This window comes from Telopea speciosissima, chromosome 9, assembly GCF_018873765.1.
Source record: "Telopea speciosissima isolate NSW1024214 ecotype Mountain lineage chromosome 9, Tspe_v1, whole genome shotgun sequence".
Classification (NCBI taxonomy): domain Eukaryota; kingdom Viridiplantae; phylum Streptophyta; class Magnoliopsida; order Proteales; family Proteaceae; genus Telopea; species Telopea speciosissima.
In genome coordinates, this window is record NC_057924.1 from 4,640,968 (window position 1) to 4,667,703 (window position 26,736).

Here is a 26,736-nt window from a genome sequence, read left to right on the forward strand (position 1 = left end):
TATTATTCGTCCCCACCTCTTCAGGGGGAGAGTTTTAGTGAAGATGTGTTGACCATAGACCCCCCTCTTAGGCATGTATATGATGAGTCTACCCCTGCTGTCCCTGCCATTCCGCCTGCTATCCCTGCTGTTCCGAGTGTGCCTACCCCTATCCTTCCCTCTACGTCAGGGGGACATATGCCTACACAGGAGGAGGTTCCCTATTCTCCTTCAAGGGGAGATGTTTCTGCACAGGGGGAGGTTCTTGAAATTCCTGCTCAAGGGGAGGTCATCCCAATCCAGAGAACCATTGGTGAATTTCAGCGGAGGATTGATGAGACAAATTTAAAGATTTTTGCAAGGAGCAGGACTAGACCTAGAGAGCTTCAATCCACTGTGACACAAGTTCCCGTCCAGTTGCCAACTCCGGATCCGGAACCTACTTCTCCACCTGGTAATACTTCTTCTTTGGATCTCCCCATTGCTGTTTGCAAAGGTGTGAGGACTTGCACTCAACACCCTATCTCATGTTGTTTCTTATGATTCTCTCTCTCCATCTTTTCGTGCATTTGTTTCTTCTCTTTCTTTTGTTCGTATTCCTCAAAATTGGCAGGAAGCTTTTACAGATGGAAAGTGGAAGGCAGCAATGATGGAAGAAATGGACGCCTTGAAAAAAAATAACACATGGGAGCTTATGACTCTTCCACTAGGGAAGCGGACTGTTGGATGCAAGTAGGTGTTTGTAGTGAAACAGAAGGTGGATGGCATTGTGGATAGGTATAAGGCAGGCCTTGTGGCCAAAGGATTTACTCAGACATATGGGATCGATTACCAGGAGACCTTTGCCCCTGTCGCTAAGCTAAATACTGTCCGAGTATTATCTTGTGCAATCAATCTTGGATGGGACTTGCAACAGCTCAATGTGAAGAATGCTTTTCTCAATGGGGAACTCGATGAGGAAGTGTACATAGACATTCCACCAGGGTTCTCTTGTGACACCAATCGAGGCAAAGTATGTAGATTGAAGTGTGCTCTTTATGGGTTAAAACAGTCCCCTCGAGCATGGTTTGGCCGTTTTCACAAAGCAATGGTTTCTGTAGGCTACAAGCAGAGTAATGCAGATCACACTCTCTTTATAAAGAGGGCTGGTGAAAAACTCACTATCTTGATAGTCTACGTTGATGATATTGTTGTTATTGGCAATGATTTTGTTGAGATCAGCAGGTTGAAGACATTTCTTGGCCAAGAGTTTGAGATTAAGGATCGAGGGAAACTAAGGTCTTTTCTTGGGATTGAAGTTGCCAGATCTTCAAAAGGCATCTTTCTTTCCCAACGAAAGTATGTCCTAGACCTACTGACTGAGACGGGTTTGTTAAGGTGCCATCCTTCAGATACTCCTATGGATGCCAATGTTCGTCTCAAGGAAAAGGAGGGTGAACCGGTTGATAAAGGGAGATATCAAAGACTAGTGGGGAAGTTGATTCATCTCTCTCATACTCGTCCCGACATTGCTGTTGCTGTACGTGTTGTCAGTCAATTTATGCATAATCCCTATACTTAACATATGGAGGCTGTTCTTCGGATTCTTCACTACTTGATGTCAACTCCTGGGTAAGGAATTCTCTTATCTTCCCATGGTCACCTGCAGATAGAGGCATATACTGATGCTGATTGGGCAGGTTCCCCAGACCATAAGTCTATTTCTGGTTACTGTTCTTTTGTGGGTGGCAATCTCGTCACCTGGCGTAGCAAGAAGCAGAATGTGGTGGCTCGTTCAAGTGCTGAGGCAGAGTTTCGTGCTATGGCACAAGGTATTTGTGAGCTACTCTGGTTGAAAGGTTTGCTACAAGATCTTGGAGTTCCTATTCGCCTTCCTATGATGTTGTATTACGACAACAAGGCTGCCATTAGTATTGCACATAATCTGATACAGCATGATCGTACAAAGCATGTTGAGGTGGATAGGCATTTCATAAAGGAAAAGTTAGAAGAAGGTCTTATTTGTGTTCCTTACGTGAAGTCTACTGATCAGCTTGCTGATATGTTCACCAAGGGACTGCCTGGAAAGGTCTTTCATCCTAGTTTAGTCAAGTTGGGCATGAGTGACATTTTTGCTCCAACTTGAGGGAGAGTGTTGACTAAGGTAACCACAATACCGTGGGGGTTATTCTGGTCTTTTACAGCTTTATTTTTTATTTTCTCATGTATTCCTAGCTATGTCGGCTATGCTAGGGTTATTTTAGACTTTTGGTCGTAATTCCTCATATTATAAATATAAGGCTTGGCTGATCTCATTGATCATTCAAGTATTTGCTAAATTCTATCTTTCATCACCCTTTAATTTTCTTTTTTCCTTTACCGATCTTTTTGTCTAGATGTTGCAATGAGGTTGCTTCGGTGTTGTGTAGGACCTCTAGGCTACCTGGTTGGATGCGAGGGGAAGGGGGATTGCAAGGACAATGAGGATTAAGTGATCCTCTGGTTGGGCAGGCATTATCAGGTCTCTTTATTTTCCTCTCTTATCCCATTTAGACAAATTTTCATTCCCTAGTTGTTGCTACACAGTAGAGAGAAGCTTTCCAGCTCACTCCACCCCAGGTGTAGGAAGAGCCTTTAAATTTCAAGTACCTCAGCAGCTAAGCTGCATTCTATCATTGGCCCTCTTTTGTTTCCCTGCAGTAGTTCCATAGGACCATAAGAAATCTGAGAAAGATGGAAAAAGCGTTCAAGCTTTATCAGAAACTAGAAGCGTCACCAACATAAATGACATCATGAACCCAAAAATTATGCCACATTTTTCCCACTCTAAAAAGAGGCGCCTCAACAAAATAACAAAAGTTAAGGGGATCAATCGCTTGTATCCATACAAAGTAACCTGCAGCCACATCAACAACTACATTTTTATACTTTTTTTTTTATTTTTTTATTGGGGGGGGGGACCATAGAATATTTTGAAAGTCCGAGAAAAAAGAATTGCAGTGGAAAGTGACACAAGTTATATAGGTTAGAAGAAATGTTGTGACTCACTGTTTTTGAAAGCTCACTACCGTACTCCATTGAGCGCAGGCACTTAGGGATTATTTCCGTACAGAGAAGGAAGCTAATAACTTCTGTATCATCAACCTGCAGAGGAGTGCAGAACTTTTATTTTGTTATGTGCAATTAAATGAATACTATAAACAATAATGAACAAACTATTACTAGTGATACATATTGGAAAAATCTTGTTCAGGCATCAGAGAACTGCAGCTGTCTGGGTGATTGTGTTGCATGTATGTGTGAATGCGCAAGTGTGACATAGTTGATCAATAAGTATTAGTAGTTCAGAAAGAAACAATGAGAACTAAGAAAGTAGGCTATGATTTTGTTCCAATATGCGTGCTGCATGAGTCTTGTCAGGAGTCGGGCACATCCTCAGTGACTTGAATGCCTTTCAAGTTTTTGCAGTCATAAATATCCGTATTTCCTAAATATGGCTTATTTTGGATTTAGCTTGGTTTAGGAATTATATCCCATTTGGTTCTAGGGTGAAATTTCCTGTACAGTTATACTATCATGGAAATCTTTAGAGTATATGGAAGCAAGGTCCAAAATTTTTGTGCGACTGAGATTTCAACCCTGGTCAAAACCAAAATATACCACTGCAATAGCAGAAATATACAACTGAAATGACACCGAAATATGGTCCATTTCGGTGGAAAACCGAAACAACAAAGACCCCTCAATTTACATGCCATATTGTTTCGACCAAAATTGAAACAGAAATAGGTTGCCAAAACTTCAACATTTTGGTCGAAATTTCAAACCATGTAAGGGGAGAAATAGTTGGGCCTTGAGGGAGCACAAGAGAGAGTCAAAAATAAACATTAGTTGATTATGAGTAGGGGCAGCACATTAGGCAACCAATCAGGATTGCTTTAGAGGCATTCCATTTGATTATGTGAAGATAGAATGGTGGCAGTTGGTAAGATCTAGACCCCATCAGGAGATAGTGAAGCAGGAATGGATGTCTCCACCAACAACATTAATGAAATTGAACTTTGATGGGAGCAGCTTGCGCAATCCAGGGCCACCTGAAATTGTAGGAGTTTTTGGAGACCATAAAAGGAAATATACTCTTGGTTTTGTCTGGAACCATTGAGCAGGATTCCAATAGATTGGAAATCAATGCTATTATTTGGGGGCTCATCAATCTATGCTACAAATAATAGCCGTGGACTAATCTTACCATAGAATTTGTTATAATATCAATATGGTATATGGTTGTCTCGTAATAAAGAAGTCCATTGGAAGCTGGTCCATCTAATTTGGAGAGTCAGATTAGCTGCTTACTTAAGCAGGGGAACATCTATTTTTCTTGGTGGCCTAGAAGCTCTACCTCCTTGGCAGATGCTTCAGCTCGAGGTGGAGAGGGGAGTTGGAAGCATACATCATGCCATACCCTATTTTGTGATGTAAGCTCTTCTTGGATAAAAAGAGGGCACCTCGAAGGGACAGTTGCTATGTATTTTGTACTGTTTTGTATATGTATCTGTCTCAGTTCGTGCGTACAGCTTTCGTGGGTATGAGCTTAAAATCCTGATGTTCTATCAAAAAAAGGCTAATTTATCAAGGACCACCAAATCAAATCATTCAGCTACTGTCAAATTCTTCACTTTCCAGGCATTCAATTTTTTTTATTGAAAACAGAAATATTAAAGAGACGAATGGATGCATTTGTGGGGTGTTGTGATCCTCTGGCAGAGATTAAAGAAATCTTTCTTTAAAGGTCAGCATTCCCCTTGGAGAGAGACTAAATAAAGGAATGCAAAATCTTTTAAAGAAGAAAGTTCCAGAAACTCTGTCAATATCCCTAATTGCTAGACTGAACAAGCACCTGTTTAAGTGTTAGAATGTGTTAGAAGTTGTTGATGTAAAGGGGGAAGGAGTCGTGAATTAGCGCTAGCACTAATTCACGATTCCCTCTTAGGGGTGTTTTGGTCTTTTGATTTCTACCGTATTGAAACATATTAATATTGAATGTTTTGGGGGCAGTCAATTAAGGGCTGTGACTCCCACCTTGCGCAGCAGCTCTTCTTCCTCTTCCTCACTTCTTCTTCTTCCTTCTTTCTACTTCTCTTTATAATTATTTTGTGGTATCAGAGCAAGGACTGTAGGAGTCAATCTAACATCCTCGAACCTTCTCTATTCTCTTCTTTTTGATCAAAATAAGGTTGCGGCTTTGAAGACCTAAAGTTTTGAGGGTTTTCGTGATCTTACCTTGAAGGGGATGCAGCACCCTATGCTGCGTATTTGTGGAACTGTTTGAGACTAGTTCATGTCTATATAAAAGAACTAGGTCTTGGTTTTTGGTATGTGGGAAGGTTGAGATCGATTCAGGTGCTGTTTTGCGATTTGGAGATTGATATTGTTTTTTTTTTCCTTCCTGAATCGATTTATTGGAAGCTATCTATTTTGCTGGCTGGTGTATTGATTTCACTAAGAAATCAATTTCAGAAATTTTCGTGGTTGTCAAACTGCGAAGCAACAGAAATAGAACACGGGTCTATACACTCCTTTGCCTGTGCCACATGCCCCATGACAGGACCTTAGCATGGATTTCGTGCTTGGTCTGCCCAAGACTGTGAGAGGCAATGACTCGATCTTTGTGGTCGTAGATCGATTCTCAAAGATGGTCCATTTCATTCCATGCTCGAAGACATCTGATGCTTCTGCGGTGGCAAGATTATTCTTTCATAATATCTTCAAATATCATGGGCTCCCTCTCACTATAGTGTCAGACAAAGATGTCAAGTTCACTAGCCACTTTTGGCGAACCCTGTGGCACATGTTAGGTACTAAACTCCGGTTTTTCATCTGCATTCCACCCTTAGATTGATGGTCAGATTGAGGTTGTCAATAGGAGTCTTGGTAACCTTCTTCAATGTTTCGTTGGTGAGAGTCTAGGTACTTGGGATCATGTTCTGTCTCATGTTGAGTTTGCCTATAACATGTCCAAGAGTTGGTAGACTGGTTTGTCTCCCTTTGAGATATGCTTAGGTACACAGCCTAAAACACCCATAGATCTTACCCCTGCATTGGTCAGTTCTAGAGTTAGTGAGTCAGCTGAGTCTTTTGCACAACGCTTACATGAGTTGCATATAGAGATAAGACAGCGGATTGCTTCTAGCAATGATCAGTATAAATCTTATGCAAGAGTTCAAAGAAGGAGACATGGTAAAGGTTCGGATCCATCCGGCTAGGTTTGTTAAAGGAAGAGCGAGCAAGCTTCATGCTCGTGGGGCAGGTCCATTCAAGGTAATCAAAAGGATTGGTGCCAGTGCATATGTGATTGATTTTCCAGTTGCTATGGGGATTAGTAATATATTCAATGTTGAAGACCTTGCTCCCTATCATGGCCCAGATACCACACCTTCACCTTAACCAGATGCATTGGACGACTCCCCTTTTGACATTAGACAGCATAGCCCTACCTTACTTGAGGATGTACTTGATGAGAGAATTGTATCCACCACTCAAGGGGGGAGATGAGAGTTCCTTGTAAAGTAGCCTGGAAGACTGGCTATCGATAATTCTTGGATTCCATTTGATGACTTCCAGAGCATTGATCCCGACCTCCTTAAGCTCTACCAGAGTTTTCATTCATTGGAGGTGAATTCTTTGCGGGCAGGGAGGATTGATGGGGGCATCATGCCATACCATTACCAGAGCCCCTTTGTGCACTACTACCAGAGGCGCAGGAGACTACTTCCACGGAGCCAGTTGCTATGGTTCGATGATGATTTCAGATGCTACAGGCTAGCACGAGGCTGTTAGACATCGAGAGTTATTTTTGTCATTTTCTATTTATTATTTAGGTTGAATAAGTGAAGGGCATTTTAGTATTTTTATTTTTTAATTCTGCACTTTAGTTTCAGCCTTTATAACTGTAGAAAACCTAGGACCTGTAACCAGTAACCTTAGAGAGGAGAATAGAGAGAAGAAAGAAGAAGAGAAGAGTAGCTGCAAGGGGAGGAGCCGTATGTGTTAACTTGCTTCCTCCCTCAAGTATCTTATTTATAATAAAACCATTACAATCATAAAAGGAAAAGGAAACTAAACCTAATCTAAAATAGGTAACTAACTTAGACTAGGAAACTGACTCCTAACTCCTAACAATTAAAGACATAAAACAATAAAGGAAACCATAATGGACTCAACCACAATAGGGACACTCCCCCAATCGTGGTACACTTCTCAACCATAACTTATGTGAGGGTACTGTGGTTGTTCCTTTCATTTAACTAGGTTAAGGGTATTTTAGGGATTTACATTTTTTTTTGTTGTCTTTATTTAAGTTGTATTCAGACATTTGATCGACTTAATGAATGAAGAATGAAGAAAGCAGTTTCTGCATGAAACTCTCTCCCTTCCCCTTTCTACGATTCTCCTTCTCCCTCTATCAAGGGACGACTCCCTCTCTCTCTTTCTTTCTTCCTCTCCCCCATGGCTCTCCTTTCTCTTCTCCCTTTCCCCTCCTGCTGCTGTTCGTGAATCCCTTTCCCCCATCCTGCTGCTGTTCGTGAGTCCCTTTCCACCCCTGCTGCTGTCATGAATCCCCTTTTCCCCCCACTGTCCCCTTGCTGCTGAAACACTCCAGCCCATTATTGCCATTCCCCTCCATCTCCCTCTCAACCGAAAAAAATCCTTGTTCCCATCCTAACCCTATCTCTAGCCACACCAGTCCCATTCCTAGATTTTATTTTTTTGAAAGCCTTAGTCCTAAACCAACCTCTACAACCCATCCCTTCTTTAACCTTAGTAAACAGAATTTTATAATTTTGTTTGCATTATTTTCCCCACCCTTTTCAGCCCAAAACAGTACTTTTTTTTTTTTTTTTGAATTAATTGCATTGTCTCGATATTGGTTTATATTCCTAATCTTCTAATTGGTGGTTTTTCAATCTATGTGGACTGTTATTCATGCTTAAGGATTAGTTGAATGCAATACCTTGAATCTTCTTATCTAGCTTTGTGGATCTAATCATATTAGTTGCTAGATTTGTTTCCTACAGCTTGTGGGGATTATTCATTTGATTTATGATGATATAGTGCTGGTGGTAAATTCTATTACTTATTTCTCATGTTGAATGTAAAGTTGTGCAAATTCCAGCCCTTGTCCTAAGTCCATATTAGGTTGTTACAACCTGTGGTCCTGTCCTATTGCGGGATACCTTAGCTCCTAGGGTATGTCCTGCATCAGTTGGGGGTTCTGGTTCGTGTTTGGTGTAAAATATGAAAAAAGGCATGTGTATCGATACATTTAAAAATAATAAAAAATTGAAAACAGTATGTATCGTATCAATATGTATCGGTCAATACATATTGATACAGTCGATACATTGTTTTTAAAAAAAAAATAGATACGTATTGGTATGTATCGTATCGACACCGACCGATATCGAGACGTATCAGCAAACACCAAAAAACATTAGAATTAAATTCCAATCTACCGATTCAGATCAGAATTGACGATGAGCAATCCAGCCGATCCAATCGATTTTGATCACTTTCTGATCAATTCCCACCGATTCCAGCCAAGTTGGATAAAAATCGGCATTATTTGTTTTCTACAGTGGAGTAATTAAATTCTGAATCCAAATAACTATACCTTATGTCATGAATGTTATTGGTTTCCTTAATTTTTCAATGTTTTATTCTTTCATTTGGCAAACTCTATTTAGAATGACTTTGGAGTTTATTTGTATACAAAATTTGAACTCCATCCAACATAGCTACATGGTGAAAAGTGCTTTAAAAACAAACTACAGAAATAACTTTAAAAATGGTAATATAAAAATGCCAAAGGTTAAAGGTTAAAGCAATGAATGATAAAAGGTTCAGATTACCCAGGCAATCTTGAGGGCGACCACTTTATGCAAAATATGACAAAAGTAGGACTGAATATCCAAATTGATCCACTTCACATAGGAGGACAAGCACTGGGTAATGGCCTTGGAACTGTATTCATTCTCATGTCAAGTATTAACCAATTTCAGTATTTCATGTGGCGAAGTAAAATACTAAAATTGAGGACTATAATGGGGGATCTGGGAGCCCGATGTGTGTGGCACAGCCCAGCAATTTTCAATCTATATATATATATTTTGATAGGTAGCTATTCCATGGGAGGGAGGGAGGGAAGATATGAACCCAAGACCTCCTGGTAGGCTGGGGTTTTACACTCCACATGTCTACCAACTGCCACTAGGCATTGTTCTCGATCTAAAATTTGACATGTTTATAATCTACATTTTCAAAACATCCAATCGTCAGAATTGTTATTGCAACTTGTTATCACCCAAATGGTTAATTAAGAAGTTGTAATATTCTTTTAATTGCCCTTTTTCCTCTCTAAGTAAATGTTTTTATATTTGTAATTTCATTTACTCAAGATATTATTCATAAATAAGCAAATACCCCCCATTTGAATCCAATAAAAATAGTTAAAAAAACAAATTCCAAAAGGATAAAGAGTCAACCCCCCCAATTCAAGAACAAAAACTGGATTTTTGGTAGTAGGTGAAATTTTCAACTTTCAAATGCTAGGGTTTTTCTCAAATCTAAAAATTCTATAAACCTTAATATGGTAAAACATTACTAAAAACCAAAAGTGTGGTAAAATATTCATTTGTTTTGATATATAAAAAAATATTTTCATTCAGAGTGATTTTGATAGCATTCGCGCAGACCAAATAAGGTTTGACGAAACATAACTTCTTCAATACAAATCAGATTTAAGCAATTTTGGATTTGTTCGAAAGCTGGCTTTGTGTTCTAACTAATACAAAAAGTCTCACGTAAAAATAAAATCATTTGAGTAGTCAAACTTCTTAAAGAACAAGAACATCTCTCTAAATCAAGAGCAATTTAATTACTTATAGATAAGATCATATTTTCTAAGAATAGTATAAACCAAATGTATGTTTTGATTGTTTCAAACTTCTAATAGCTTGCTTCTTCAATTCTGTTTGTCTTCTAGTTCTTTGCTGATTTTTGATGACTTGATGTGGCTTAATGTTGATTTTTGATGATATAAGCTATATATTGTAGCATACTAAAATATTGTAGCACACTAAATAATGTTGGAAAAGGGGGAAAATAAAAAAAGCACTTGAGAGCGCCTTGGTCGCCTTGGTGATGCCTAGGTGGGCGGCTTGTCGCCTAAGCGCTTAGGCACCTCTCCACCGCCTTGGGTCACTTTGCCGCCTTGACAACTATGGTGTCGTATCGGAGGGGTGATTTAAGAGATGTATCGTATTGTAACGGAGAGACGCAAGATACGCATGGAAATGGTCAAGAAATTCATGGATGTGCTTATGATACATATAAAATACAGTTTTGAAGAATAAAACACCTTATTATGCAATATGTAAATATATATCAGTTTGATGCAAGGATTTAAATCGTTTACCTATCTAGTGGTGCATAACACAAAAAAAAAAAAAAAAAAAAACAAAAGTAAAGAAAAAAAAGGGAGATCAACAACTTTACCACTTTTTTGCCCAAATCTGTTTCAATCTGAGATTTGAACATTGTAAGTCCCCAAAACTTGTTGAAATGGTGAAGATTAGAGGTGTTTCTCTTACTCGTATCAAAGAGAAGAACAAGTTTCCAAGGCCTTCGGTCACTCTCATTTTCGTATCTCACTCATGGTTTTTGTTTCGCAGATTTAAAGGAGGCATATCTTACTTGTATCAAATTGTATCAGTCGATACAAACTTTTAAAAAAAAAAATAAGTATCATAGCGGTAAGCATCGTATTGATTCCCACCAAGACCGATACGTATCGGCCGATACAATATGATACCTACCTATTACTTAAAATCCTGGTGAAGCTAGCTCTATCAACAATCCTTGTTCAATCTGTGGTGTCAAATTTAGGAATGCTGATATTCATCATACTCCTACAAACTTACTAATTGTACTTTGGAATCGCATATGATTATAACCAACCATTATATATAAATAAAACAATACCATACCCAAAGTAATATATAGAATCATCTGTCACATTTACCTTTACAAGGGCACCAATAACACCCAAGCTGGTAAGCCTCAGATATTCGAGTGGCCTTGTCGCATCTTTTGTATCGAGGAAAGGGTAAAGATACACAGGTATATGGGCTGCACAAGAACAAAACAAAAATTTGTCAGTTTTCCATTTCTATTTAAGGGAATAATGCAACAAATAGATACTTATAGAATTCACAGAAGAAACTTCTTCCTTCAAAATACTAAGAAATTAGTAAGCAATATCTCAGTAGGAAACCCATTAAATATGTCAAGAAAGATAACAGGAAGAAATTACCATTTAGGAACAATGTCCTTGTGTCTGCATGAGAAGCTATACACTGTAATAATAAACAAAATCACAGCAAGTGAAAAATAAAAGCATCAGTTGCTTGTGCAAAATGACAAAGGCGGGAGTAACCAATAAATATAACCATATTGCATTCATAAATTTCGAATGAATGAATTCCAAATGCAATGAGAATTAGATGAGGAAGTAGCACGAACATCACATCACTTAACCTACACTCAATGACTTCATGAGCTCTCTCTCTCTCTCTCTCTCTCTCTCTCTCACTCTCTCTCTCTCTCTTACCCTTTCAATCACTTCCCCATGTGTATTGAATGTTTGAACATCTTTCCTGTAATGTACAACAGTACTACCCCATCTTAATATTACTTGACAAACTACCACAGCTACAAGGTGCTTCGCTATAACTTATAAAGGGCGTACCAAGTGCACGAGGCTCCCGCCATTGCGGGTTCTGGGGAGGGTCATAATGTACGCAGCCTTACCCCTGCTTTCACAAAGAGGCTGTTTCCAGACTCAAACCCATGACCTCTTGGTCACAATGGAGCAACCTTCGCCATAGCTTATGTAAATGATAAAATGTATGCAAATCAAATAAAGAATGATGTTTATCAGATTCAAGCTCTGTTCATTTGCAGAACAGAGGAGATGAAGCCGTTTCATATAAGATGAAGAAAGAGATTTAACAGGTCATATCAATTAGCAAAAGCACATAATCTGAATAGTTTTTTGTCAGGAAAAGCTACTACAAGTGGAGTTAGAGCAACTTAGTGCTCATTCCCAAGAAGGAGAACCCCGAGGTAATGTCTGATCTCCGCCCTATTAGCCTATGCAATTTTGCTTATAAGATTATGGGGTTTCTCAGCAGATACGAAGGTTTCTCGGGTCAGCTTGTTAATAGGCAGAAGAGCTGTTTTGTTTTGAGTGGTATGGCATCTCCTGCTAGGGCCTGCCTAGTAGGGGAGATTACAGGTTTCCCAAGGAAGTCTCTCCCTATCACCTACTTGGGGGCACCTCTCTACTCGGGAAGGCTGAAGATTTGTCTGTTTGATGGATTGATTGATAAGATTAGAAGCAAAGTTGCAGGCTGGCAGGGAAAGTTGCTGTCCGCAGGTGGCAGGATCACTCTTTTAAAGGATGTACTGTCTTGGATCCCTATACATGTTCTTGCTATGTTGGCTCTGCCTAAAGCGATCACTCGACAAATTTATGATGTTTTTGCTGATTTCCTTTGGGGCAGTTCGGAGTGGGGAAAGATAAAGCACTGGGTTGGTTGGCAGAGGGTCTGCAGGCCGCTTGAGGAAGGTGGTTTGGGGATTAGGCTGCTAGAGGATGTAGGCCTTTCCCTCAGGCTTAAGGGTCTGTGGAGGGCCCTTGCGGAGCGGTCATTATGGAGTGATTTCTTTAAGGCCAAGTTCTTTAAGAATCAGCATGTGGCACTTTCAGAGGCGGCTGGGAATGGTTCGAAGTCTTGGCGGAACACACTGGATCACAAGGATCTCCTGTTGAACAACTCTAGATGGTTACTAGGGGCAGGTAACATTTTCTTTTGGTTGGATAACTGGATGGGTTTTGGCCCGCTTATAGACACAGTGGATAATGGGCTTGTGGTTGATGTGGGGCTGCGGGTGAAGGATGCCATTGGTGAGGATGGTTCCTAGAGGCAGGATGTGCTAGACAGCATAGACTCAGACGCTATTAGAGAGTGTATTTCGTCAGGCTCCTTCTTTTTGTCTGACTGCAAGGACGTGTTGGTTTGGACCCTCTCTAGCAATGGGTTGTTCTCTACCAAGGCTGTTTGGAATGCGGTGCGGGGTGGGGCGCCAATGGTTTCCTATGCGAAGTGGATCTGGAATCATATACTCCCAGTGAAAGTGGGTTTTTTCTCTTAGCAGCTTTTGAATGGGAAGATACCCACTGATGACTCCTTGATGTCACTGGGCATCCCCCTGGCTTCAAAGTGTTATTGCTGTGGAAGCCCTCGGAGGGAGACGACGGATCATTGCCTCGCTGCTGGAGGCACGACGACTAGAGTTTGGGGCTACTTCTCCAGAGTTTTTGACATTGTGCATCTCCCCACCCAGGATGCCAGAAGCCGAGTTTTACTTTGGCAGGGGTTGGCGGGCGGCCATTGCCTCAGTGCATATATTACAGGGATTCTGCCATCTTTGATCATTTGGGAGCTCTGGAAGGAAAGGAAAAACAGAAGGCACGGTGAAAAGAGGCGGACAGCTAGCTCCATAATTGAATGCATCAAAACTTGGGTGAGGGAACTACCCTATCTGGCCAAGGTAGGCACTCACGGGTCTGCTAGGGATGGATTAGTATTGCAGTGTCTTGGTTTGTCGGCACCCGCCCTCAGGAGGAAACGCCCTATCCCAGTATACTGGTGCCCCCCTTTTGTCTCGGTTAAGCTGAATGTGGATGGCGCTTGTCGTGGTAACCTTGGCCTAGGCGGCGGGGGAGGGATCATCAGGGACCGACAAGGGGAAGTCCTGGCTGCTTTCTCTAACTTTTATGGCCCTTGCACTAACTCACTGGCAGATCTAAGGGCTTTGAGGGATGGACTGAAATTGTGCAAGGGGATGGGTTTTATGGATGTGGTGGTTAATTACTTAATTGTGATTCAGAGGCAACTATCAAGGTAGTTAATTTGAAGAGGTGTAGCTTGTAGGGAGGATGGTACTATTACAAGGAGATTCAGGAGTTAGTGGCTTCCACGCGGGCTTGCGTATCATTTGCTTTCAAGGAGAGCAAAAGAGTAACTGATTGGTTTGCCAATCTTTCTTGTGATACAGAGTCATCTGCCAAGTTTCAGCCTGGGAGCATGCCTTTGGGACCTTTTCAAGCCATTCTCTGTGAGGACAAGGCTGGTTTACCTCCTACGAAGTTAATGGCTATTTTTTCTTGCTCTTGTATGGGTTGGCTAGGCTATCCTAAGTGGTGTGTCCTCTTTGTGTCGTGGGTTGGGGTAAGGTGGAATGTCGCCCCCTGTATTCTTTATTAATTTTCATGATTCTAATAAAAGCTTAGGGGCCAGACTGGATCCTAGGTAATATTCGGGGGGGAAAAAAAAAAGTGGAGTTAGAGCAAGGAGAGAGCCTTATGAGAGCAGTAGTCCAGGTATGGGCGTGTTAGAACCCAGCTCCCTAAATTATTTATCTTGTAACCAAAACAAATCTAAGCCAAAAAAACCCAAAATTGAAAGGGTAATTTATGAAACACCCCCTGAAAATGGAACGAAACTCAGATCACCCCCTCTACACTAACGGTGTTAGTCTGTTGTTAGTTATTGGTGTAAAAGGACTATTTTATCCTTGTACTAAAACATTAGAATTAAATTTACAATACTATCCTTTCCTTCATCTTCAACCTAAAATACCCCACTGCCTCTGCTTCACCCTGGCAGCACCACCGCCGCCGCCTCTGCTTCCCTGAGGAGGTCCAAACACGACGACCCTCGACGGAGGAGGACCAAAAACAGAGTGAACATGGCCATGGTGTCGCCGTCTGGACTTCGCATGAAAGCAAAGCCCAGTGCCACCCAACCAAATGAACCACCTCTCTACAAAATTTCATCCAATTCTAGTACCCCTCTTCCCCTCCTACCCATCCATCTATTCATCTCCACAAGACTGAACTTTTTAATTAATTTTGTAGGCCTAATTTCAAAGATTGACCGCGAAGAACTCCTCCACCTCCTCTTTTGTCTCCGTCGCCGTCTCTGTTTCCCTCTGATCAATCTTGGTATGAGGCTTATAACCTCTTCCCTCATGATCTTCACCTGCCCTGGAGAAATTTGGAGAAGCCTTTCCTGAATGCTAACTCTCTTCTTGCGAATATCATCCTCCGGAATGAAAACTGAGTGACCCAAGAATCTCAGATTACACAACAGAAATTCGAAATGGGTCTTCTAGATTAGGCACACAAAGTTAATTCTACCAATGAAAACCCAAGAATCTAAGATTACACAAACTCTAACATTCATCCAGAATCATAAAATGGATCAAGCGGAACTCAAATTCGTCAAGATTCAAACAACCTCCAATTCAAAACCCCAAAGAAATCCTAAAGAAGTTCAGCAAATCAAGACTAGACAGAACTCGAAAGCTAAGAATCAGAACCCAATAACAGTCATCAATTCCGACGGTGGTGGTTGTTAAAACCCTAACTCCATTCGGTTTAGCAATTTGGGGAAGAAGGAGAGGAAATATTCCCTCTCCGATTCCTTGTTTTAATTTAAAAAAAAAAAAAGAGTACATGTTGGGCTTTTTAGATTCAAGGGTAAAATAGTAAATATACTCTGCTCAAGGGTAGTTTAGGGTTTTCAAAAAATTTAACTAGCTGACTTCATCAGTTAACAGTGTAAAACTAACAGTAGGGTCTAATCTGAGTATAGGGCTCTAATATAGGGGGTGTTCTGAGTATTTTCAAATAAGAGGGGGTGATCTGAGTATCATTCCATTTTCAGGGGGTGTTTCGTAAATTACCCAAATTGAAATGAAACTTACAACTAAGTTGCATGAACGTAACAGAGAATTTTGATTTCATTAAATCATTGTGAAAACTTAAGTAACCAGTAAACACAGCATTAATTTGAAATCATCTTTTATGAGAGAAATGTCTACAACCTCAAGGAATGCAACAATGGTAAGTTCAAAGATTGCAAAGCACAAATAAATGTGAGAGGATAACTTATTGACATTAGAAGGAAAAATCAACCTGAAGAAGAGCAAGTGCATTACAAACTCGGTTAGATGCTCCCAATGTTAGGGTTGGTGAAAGACAATGATATATTGATATTATCTCCTGCATAAGCATTAATCAATAATCATCATATCAAATCAAGTAATATAAACCCTGAATGCAGGGAGACAAATACACAATTTCATCTACTTCAGTTCATTATACAAATAGAATGCTCTAAAACCTAAGGTAGACAAAAATCTCACACAAGGTACAAAAAGCAGATACAGGGGATAACTGCAAGATGCAAACAACCCCCCACCCCAAAAAAAAAAAAAAAAAAAAAACTACACGTAACCAACAAACAACAGCTGCAGTAGGAATGGAAACTTCTGGGTTCAGTTGAGACTTACCTGCTTGACAATGGTTTCTTTATTTTCAAGTTGATATTGAGGCTCATGTCCGACCTTCCTGGGGTGGTACCGCCGCCACCCAAGGATCCTCCCTCTCCCTCCCTTTCATCTACTCCTACCTCCCCCCCTGCTGGTCCCCTACTCCCTGGCCTGTCTTGGTCTTCCCTTTTTGGCAACTCCCAGTCTCCTTCTGGAGATGGCCTTCGTTTACATTTTGTTCCCCTCACCTTTATCGGTTCCACCAAGGTTGCCTAGTATGATTCTATCCTCCTGGTCAATGATGCTCGCAAATGGGAAACCTGCCTTGTTAGGAATTTTATTGGTAGGTGTCCCCCCTTCCCCATAGTCAAAACCTCTCTTTCCAAGCAATGGAAACTTCTGGGTTCAGTTGAGACTTACCTGCTTGACAACAGTTTCTTTATCTTCAAATTTTCTGATGAGTTTGACAAATCTCGTGTTCTTGAAGGTGGTCCGTGGAATGTTGGTAGGAAACCAATCTTCCTCAGGCAATGGGATCAATACTTGCAATTCAACAAACTCGACCTTAGCTCTATCCCTCTCTGGGTTTCTCTGCCAGGGCTTCCGCTGCACTTTTGGTGTGAGGATGGTGTCAGCATGGTGGGCTCTATCCTTGGGATGCCTCTCTACTTCGATGGAGGAACAAAGAAAAAGATGGGCTCGCGTTCGCGAGAATCTGCATCGAAGTTACCGCTGATGTCCCTTTACCATCCTCTATCACTGTCACTGATAACGAAGGGTTTTCCTTCTAGCAACCCGTGAACTTTGATTGGTCTCCCCGCTCCCCATTGTGCTTCCAGTAAAGTCTTTGATCACTACCATGGTAAATGCCAGCCCCTACCTTCTCCACTTTCCATTCCCCTTACTTCTGGAACCCTCCCCCAACCCTCTCTTTAACCCTTCAACCCCATCGCTCCTTCAACTTCTCTTACCTCTGCCATCGCCTCCCCTGGTAAATCTATCTCGGGCTTTCATAAATCCATTACCTCCCTCTACCCTCCTCCCTTGGTGGTGATGGTGCCCCCTCTTCTTCCCCCTCTCGAAGTCGTCGCCAGCGTCGGACTCGTAAAACTGTTCGCCGCCATGTCTCCACCTCCTCTTCCCCGGTCTCCCCCTTGCTTCTTCCTCCTGTCCGTTGGTCTCTGATGACCTTAGGACCACTGGCCCTAACCGCTTCCTCCCCTTGGAATCTTTGCCTGATTCTTCTACTGTTCCGGCCAACCCAGCTTTTCCTTATGAGGCGCTGGTGTTGATCCCTTCCATCGACGTCGTGTCCTCTCCCAGGCCTGACCTTTGGAGCCTGGGGATTACCAATTTTCTCAAAGGGCAAGTGAAATCTTTTTTGGCCCCTCGTCCCTCTCTACCCCCAATCACTTCTTCCCCTAACGCAACCCTTTTTGTGGGCCCCCTTGTGGTCCCTACTCCTCTTCCCTTTCCCTCTATGCCCCGGCCCACCTCCCCTTCCTCTATGGCTGATCCTGCTGGACTTAATGGGCCTGCTAACTCTTGCCTTTCGACCCATTGCTCTAACCCTCCTCTCCTAGCCCACCCTCGTTTGGGCCTTAACTCCAAGATTGGTTCACCCCCCTCTGTGCCCCAGCTTATTGCCCCCCCCCCACCCCTTCGAGTCTTTCGCCGTTGCAACCCCAGCTCCCCTCCTTTTCCAAAGAATCACCCCTACATAACCTACTCCCTTCCCTGTCTGGAGAAGGTTTTGCCTCTGAACTTGGATAGCAGAGGTCATGCATTCTGCCGCGAGACTATGGACCCGGGATAGAGTGAGTTCGTCGAGGCTTCTTTGGGTATCTTTTGCAGTCCAGGCATTTCCCCTTTCTTTAGCGCATTGTTTTTGTTGGGACTCTTGCCCTCCTTTTTGCTAGTCCTTGCCTTTTTTGGTAGGGCTTTGTAATTGGTTTGTGCTTGTTTGTATCCCCTCCCCCCTCCCTTTTCTTTGCTTTGGTAATGAATTTTTTATTCATCCAAAAAAAAAAAAAAAAAACAGTTGCAGTAGGCTATAAATTCCTGAACAAACATTTTAAGAAGATATAACATAGTATATTCTCAGAGAGAAAAAAATATCACGAGGATGAAAGATAGGATAAAATTGTACATGCAAGATTTCATGAGATCATTATACTACCACAACGGTACAACCCAGAGCACCTGCCTCATAAGAAAAAACCCTAGTTCTTTCTTTTTCTTTTTGGGCAGGGGAATTGGGGGGGGGGGGGGGAAGGTTAGATCAAAAAAGACACGGAATGTGAAAATTTAAAAAATATATGGCTTGAGCAGATTATTTCCACAAGTGACACGTCCACCTCTATTCAATCCAGTATATTTTGAACAAATTACAAATTCAGGGCTGGTATAGTTTCTATCAATGGACCCCTGATAAGAACATAATCACATGTTGCATTGAATCCCAAAGTAATATTGGATAGAAATGGACATTTGAACAAGAGAAACAGACCATGCAAGTTCTTTGTACTTCATTTTTGGGAAAGTAACCTGTGCATCCTCCATTCATAAGATGGGATCATAACACACTGGTATGACTAGAAACAGCCCATGTACCATGCTACCCTTCCAATGTGCAACATATACCTTTCTAATGAAACGATAAAAATGCAGGATTAAGATAAAAACCATCATTTCTAGTCAATTCCCTCCCACTTCTCTATTCAATAACTTGTCCAGGGATATCGATGGAATATAATAAAATAGAGCCACTTTGAGGTTCCCAATGAAATGAGGCATGGAACGGAGCGTGGACCAATTATAAACCATAATCCCAATGCGCTGACATTAGTCTGAAGCACCTACTCCCATTCTCCAAGATAATCCTTTCCAAAACGTACACCAAAGACCACATGGAATGATCACATCCATAGACACACTTCGCTACATAGATAGCTTTGTGTCTCCACCAATAAATATATCAGCAAGAAATGCAATTAGGTGACCTCCTTGCAAATTTCAAAGAAAGATCATGCCCTAAACATAACCACAGAGGCATAAATCAGCACAAGGACGACAAAATAGATTCCATAGGCCTATGTCATCTACTTCCAGGAGCTGTAAGCAATACTCAATGCACTAACAGGCATGTAATAATACACATTAGTTTACAAAATAACCCAATAATAAAATGAAGGACCCTTTCTTTTTTACTAGAATTGAAGAATGGTATTTTTCCAAATCATTCATACTGCACAAAATCCTCACAAGTTTTTATGATGCAGAATTTCAGCAGAAGAAAGAAGATAAAACATGCCAGAATAGCCTGTGGTTTAGTCTAGTTCAATTCTGAACCAATTCTTTGGTTCAAATTGGGCCTGAGTTTCTGTTCATGTGTTGCTATTCACGATTACAATTCATGCCCAGTTTTTATTTTCTTATATTAATTGTTATTGAGTGTTAGTAGTTGGCAGGATTAGGGACTCCATGAGTCAGCCTTGTTGTAAGCTGTATTCCTTAATTTTATGCAGGGTTTTAATTAGTTAAGACCACTTCAATAACAAGCTATTGGCTACAGGAGTTTTAAGCTTAATATGAGTTTGTTTTTGAATCTTCCATATAAGGTTGTAAGGAACTTCAGCCCTGCACACGAATTTATGAATGAAGATGAAGATTCAGTAGTTGTTCTGCTGCAGATTCAGCATACGATCAGGTGGGATTACTGGTTCATATCCTTTTTTTCTTTTCTCCATCTATCAGGTTAGTTTTCTGCAACTTTTCTTTACCCCGGGCAAGTTAATTCTCTCTCTTATCTTGATTCTATTTGCTTTAATTTCATACTGTTCTGCTAATCAGTTTCAGCCTTAGTTTATCTTTATTTTCTATTCTGTTTTTCCTGTTTCTTATGCTAGTCCAGAATCCAGATCTGTTTTAAACCATAAAATACCATCGATATCTAGGAGTCCTACATCTATTCCGTTTCCTCTAATTCTCAGTTTCTGGTTCAGTTTTCTCAATTCTGATTTCAGGCAACTGATAAGCTCTCTTATTGCTGTTATTCCATTACATCAGATCTATATCAGATTCTGTTTTGAATCATTAAGAACCTGCTATCGAATTCTGGTTTCTGTAAGAATTTTAGTTTATCTTAAGAAGGGTTTCTCCTATATTTAAAATCTGACCATTCAATTGCTTCCAAATTTTGATGGTTTGTTCTCTATACCGAATAGAGAAATCAACTCGAATATTAGGCCAATCGGAACTTTGCTGACTAAGATATTTGACTTTCTCTTTGGTGACTTGTTTCCTAATTTCCAGTGATTGTGGTTCATTTCGGCTTTGTACAACCCTAACCTTAGATGCCCTTATCACCATTATTTTCATTTTTGAAGAAATTAAGGGCAGTATTACGAATTACATGAGAAGTCAGAAAGGATGATAACTCCCAAACGATCTTATCACCTTCTAAAAGGAAACCTTATTTTGCATGATGTGGATACCCATTCAAACCATTCCACCAGCTGAACCCATAATTCCTCCAAAATACTAGTGGAAAATACTTAGCTAACTTGTGGAGTCTGATTGCCTCCTTGTTTCAAGACCAATAAGGTTTTACTTCTTGCAATGTTTTTTAAACTCTAGGCACAAGTGCACAATATAAAACTCTCCAAGAAAATAGTTCCTACTAATCCTAATTGGTGGATTTTGGGAATATAAGAAGTTAAGAACTAAGCAGACTATCAACAAAATGTACAGTGAAGTGAAATATGTGATAGTAGAACAAAAAAGAAATAATTTTACTGAATTGATTTAAAGAAAGAACCAAAAAATAGGATGAGATACATCCTCCTGACAAGAAAAGGTATTTCGCTACGAAAATGGCAAAGTGGCTAGTACACTCTTGCCCAGCTCCCCAAAAACAACGTTCGACTTGCATGTGTTAAGCAAGGTTCAAGAACTCGTCTCGAGTACAGGTTTCGACCTAGCCAAAAAGCGAGTTGGGCCGAGATCTTAGCAAGTTGGAATACAGCCTATTTTGGGCCATTTAAACACAATGGCACTATCAGATTTTGAAAAATCAAAGTCCAAATAGGAGTTTCGCTTAGTGGGAAACCAGGACAAACACTTTTTTTTTTTTTTTGATGAATAAAAAGTTCATTAACCAATGGAAAGAAGGGGGGAGGAAAATACAAGCACGAGGTAAGAACAAAGCCTTGCCTAAACAAGGCGAAGACCAAAAAAAAAGGGGAAGATCCCCAACAAAAATAGCGCACTAAAGAAAGGGCAAGAACTAAAAACCAGCGAAAGCCAACCAATGCGAAGTGAACTATCCAGGATCCACTCTTTTTCGAAAGTGAGATCACTACCGGCTTGTTGAAGAAGCCCTTCGGGCTCCCTAAATGCAGCCATGATCTTATATCCGATACCACCAGACGCGCCCCTGCCTCTTTCGCAGTCAAAACTCTCCTCTCCAGTGGGACCAGCCGGGCCAGAAGCCTCGTTTCCTTCCACTAATTCAAGCGATTCAGTCAGTAGTAAAGTCATCTCACTGAACATTGGATTATTTACAACCTCGTGAAAATAACAACGCAAAATCGAAAGTCCAATATAGTTGTTTAGCCTCATCTTCCTCCCCTTACGAAGAAGAAAATCCAGTGGGTTGTTTTGAAGACTTATAGAGCTAGTGCCGGTTTGGAACACCAGCGGTGACCGAAGCAGCACCCTTTGGGGGATGGTTTCTCGATCCGATCTCTCACTTGAAGAAAGATAGCCACTATGATTAGTATAAAATACGAGATTATGAGAGACTTCTTTTTTCAGTAAACTGAATGACTTCCATTTTCCCTTTACTAGTAGGGGCCCAGCCCTGCTCGGCTCCGCTTACAGGTGCGGATCCTTAGCCAGTGCTACTCCTAGGTATAGATATGCTATCGGATTGATCTGCAGGCGGGCTGCAGCTAGTGCTTCTTGCGCTAGACGGAATGAACCCATTTCACTCGGACGGATAAGAGATGAATGCAGGACTGATTGAATACCTCGTCAAAGCCGGGAATTGGATCATCTTGTTCGAGATGCACCTAACATACCCTTCGATGCAATAATAGCTTCAATGGGGCCATCTTGATCCAACAACCCAGGGAATAACAGGAGATTACGGCGGGTCTGGTGCCCACCTCCATGGAGCAGTGAAACCGATAATTGATACCCAATCCCCGAGGCTCATTCTCAGAACACACTCCTTTGATCGCTTTTTCTCATTAAACAAAACAGGTGTTGAGAGGCTTGGAAGTCGACGAGTAGGGGAAGCACCGGTTCGGCCATGCCAGACGTTCGAGAAGCCGTTCAAATCGAATCGAGACGGACGCTTTGACTCATGCTTTGGAGCCGTTTTATGGCAAGACGGCCGAGTGGTCGCGTACCAAAGTGAGACGTTCAATACAGCCGTCTTAAACTATCCCACGTACGAGAAGGAGATGTACACGATAGTCTTGGCGTGAAACTGGAGGCACTATTTGCTCGGGAAGGAGACGCTTTATGAATAGGCCACTCTGATCACAAGCCCCTTTAGTATCTACAGATGCAGTCCAAGCTTCAGGAGGCGCGTCATATGAAGTGAGTTTCAGTTCCTGCAACGGTTCGAGTTGGTGATCAAGTACAAGAAAAGAAGGGCCAACGACATTTTCTGTCCAAACCCCCAGTAGTTGCCGCAACTGCTGTTTCTACCACTTTATTGGACTTCGGGGACCTTACGGCGGAGTACTCGGAGGGACGTCAAAAGGCGTCTGGGAGAAGACGGCCCGACTACAGACGGCAGATGGCTATAGCCGGCTAGACGACTTACTCTCCAAAGACGGCAGAGTATGTCGGGCAAAGAAAGGCGTCTCGCAGTCCTTCATGACGCCAGAGTTGGATTACACTTTTGAGTGGATCAAACTCTGGCTCACCTGGAAAGGCATTCTTATTGGCCCAGGATAGAAGCAGATGTCCAACGGTGATGGGTTGTCACGACAGAGGGCATAACCTCTGATATCCGAGCTTAGAGGCAGAATCCTCTCTGAGCAGAGCAAGGAATAGGCAATGTAGGGACAAACACTTACTTTGTTTTGAAAGCTTTCCAACAAGTCCAAGATTGCTTAAATCTGATTTATATTGAAGGATTTATGTACCGGTCAAACTTAATTTAGTGTGCGCGAATGCTGTCAAAATCGCTCTAAATGAAAATATTTTTTGGACATCAAAACAAATTAATATTTTACTGCACTTTTGGTTTTTAGCAATATTTAACCATATTAAGATTTATGGAATTTTTAGATTTGAGAAAAATCCCAGTATTAGAAAGCTGAAAATTGCACCTACCGTCGAAAATCCAATTTTTGTTCTTGAATTGGGGGGGTTGACTTTTTAACCTATTGGAATTTGATGTTTTAACTATTTTTATTGGATTCATATAGGGGGTATTTGCTTATTTATGAATAATATTTTGAGTAAACGAAATACAAATACAAAAACATATTTGCATAAATAAGTATCTGTCTGTCCTGGTTTCTGGCATGCATAAGTGTCTATATACCAAGGTTTGCATAAATAGGTGTCTGCATACCAAGATTTCCCACCAAGATGACCAAAACCACAGAGATCTTGCCTCTCGGTCGAGATCTGGCACTCATATAATTGTGTTTGGGTCGAAATCTCAGTCGGGTCGAGATCTCGACCGAGTTGGGGTAAAATGGGATCTCGTCTCGAGCTTTTGAGATAGCGAGATATTGTCGACATCTCATGAGTTCTTGCACCATGGTGTTAAGCATATAGCTAGCATTCCTTCTGACCCAGGATCAAAATCTTCTTTTGAGTATGATTGGGCCCTGCAGTGGTAGAACCTGGTGAACCGGGCATACTCCTTCACATTTCTTCTCGTATGATTTTTGCTACTTCGTTTAGTTTAGTGATTGATATCAAAGAGAGTCTAAGTCTAGTCACTCAACTAATCCACACATGGAGTGGTAGTTTGCCAAAAAATAGTACATAATATACAAAAATGAGGAAAATAATCAGCATAAATTCAGAGAACAAAATTGAAGGACTTGTTTGGCAACTGTCTAGAACATACTTTGATAACAAACTGACCATATTGTAGCTTTACAATTTTGAAACAGAATTGACGAAGGGTTATGGACGTACCTGTAAGAGTACAGCAATAGTACCAAAAGAATTCCACAACAATGGGGCCAAATCTTGAAATATTTCCCTTTTCTAAAAGAAGAAGAAAAACACAAGTTAAAGCCCATCACAGAAAATTTAAACTTCAATTTATGTCATAGTTGTCAAAAGAAAATGTTCACGGCAGAATTCAATCAACCACTGTTAACTTACAGATGTAGAAGAAGAGGTCTTCAATTATAAATGAATACAAACATCCTATAACTGCAGGTTTTAAATACAAAAAAATAATAATAATAAAATAAAATAAAACCACATAAATTGAATATCCCTGCTTGCAATCTTAATTAAGCAACTGGAAAGGTATTAACAAACACAACATGATGAAAATCTCTGGGTAAAGCACCATAATAGGTTATTATATAAGTAATATTGAAACTCACGAACAGAAACTGCATAAGATACCTCACAACGAATCGGTTATTCTAGATTTATGCATGAAACATACTGCAACATAATAACACTACAACCAATTGAAATGTATAACTAAAACAATCTTGCAAAAGCCACATGCAAGCATAAAAGAGTATCAACATGTTTCCTAATTTCATGTCCTTTAAGGCTTGAATGAAGTCATCTAGAGTTGTCAAACAAGTATAAAGATGGAACTTTGAGTCTAGCATGGATGAGCCGCAGTAACAGATATCTGAAATATTAATCTCCAGACATCGTAAAATGCTTTATCCAAGTAGCCAACAAGTAAAGCAAGTTAATCCAACTGAAGCATTGTAGAAAACAGAAACCGATAAACTAAAACAGATCATTCTTCGATGAGCTTGCAATCGATGAATCTACCACTAACGATTTTCGGAATGAACATTTTTGCCACATATAAAACATTCTACGATGACTTTAAAAGAAACGAAAATTGACAATTCTTTGAGGTCTTCGACTGAGATTAAAATTGATAATTCTTCAAGAGGCTTTAAGATTTCGATAAGAGAAGTGGCATGGGACCCTTTTCCTTGTTTTTCAAATGCCCATTAAAATTCCAAAAATAAAAAATAAAAAAACCCTAGCAATTCAACTCAGCTATAAACAAAGGACAGTCTTGAATTAAAACGATAATAATCAGGTGGAAGAGGGTTGGGTGAACAAAACCAGATGGGCATACCTTAGAGAGTTCAAGAAGTGCATTCTCTCTAAGATCAGGGTTACCAAGCTCAAGCACCAACTGCTCGGCAGACGCCATTTTACAGTCCTTATTGGCCTGGGCAGAGTTGGCGCTGGCAGAATTGGAATTGGGGCCGCTGAAGGGAGGATCCAGAGAGAATGATGGAGGACGGATAGACATAATCAGGATTCAGCAGAGGCGTCGCGGTTGTATCACTTCATGTGAGGAATGACGACCATTACATGTTATAAGAGAAGAGCAACAGAACAGTTACAATCTCAAAAGCGATTTTTTCGATGTCCAGTGAGGAAAGCAAATGTGCAAGAACATGATAAACTCATAAATGGAAACCGGAATCAGGAAATCAATACTGTCAACTGACTGAGGCCTAATACCTATGGCCCAAGTTCTCTGTGGAATGCGGATATAGACGATTCACCACTGCACCAGTGTGGGGTGCAAACTGCCTGCCACACCAATAGTCATTCTGAAAAAGGCATCATCCACACAAAGCCCACATATTAAGAGTAAAAGAGGAAACATAATTAAAAAAAGGGAGAATGTTCTCTGTGCCGCAGCGCAGGCTGCGGCCAGGCACATAGGCAGCCTGTGCAGGAGGGCAGGGTGGTCATTGCGCCCACCCCCATGTGTCTGGGCACAGCCTGCGCTGCGGCACAGGGAACAGCGCCCCTTAAAAAAATCTCTGTGAGAAGGAAATTACACTCTAGCGTAATGGGGAAGCTTTTTCCTAAAATACTTTTAAAATATTCCAAAAAAAGAGGCAAGTTTCTAAATCAGCATGTCTAGAGTTTTGTCATGTGGATGAGTAATGCGACAATTTCAATGGTGCGGGTATCTCGGAAATAGTTTGCATCCATTAAATGTCAAATTTTAGTATCAAATTCAATCCTATATCTTCCATATATCTTCATACAGCTCCTAGATATTCTTTTTTTTTTTTTTATTACATTTTATGGCTTACCCTTAAT

General features: G+C 40.8%; 1 protein-coding gene across 1 annotated transcript in view; it reads right to left on the bottom strand.

Moving 5' to 3' along the window:
* Positions 1 to 26,035, bottom strand: part of LOC122640267 (CCR4-NOT transcription complex subunit 9-like) — a 39,152-nt gene extending 13,117 nt beyond the window's left edge. The window contains exons 1-6 of the mRNA XM_043833416.1: positions 25,748 to 26,035; positions 24,595 to 24,666; positions 16,064 to 16,150; positions 11,330 to 11,372; positions 11,039 to 11,145; positions 3,007 to 3,102 (exon numbers count right to left, since the gene is read on the bottom strand). Of these exons, the coding sequence (XP_043689351.1) occupies positions 3,007 to 3,102; positions 11,039 to 11,145; positions 11,330 to 11,372; positions 16,064 to 16,150; positions 24,595 to 24,666; positions 25,748 to 25,927 (585 nt within the window). The 5' untranslated portion in view covers positions 25,928 to 26,035. The remainder of the gene's footprint in view (positions 1 to 3,006; positions 3,103 to 11,038; positions 11,146 to 11,329; positions 11,373 to 16,063; positions 16,151 to 24,594; positions 24,667 to 25,747) is intronic.
* Between the last annotated feature and the right edge of the window lie 701 nt (positions 26,036 to 26,736).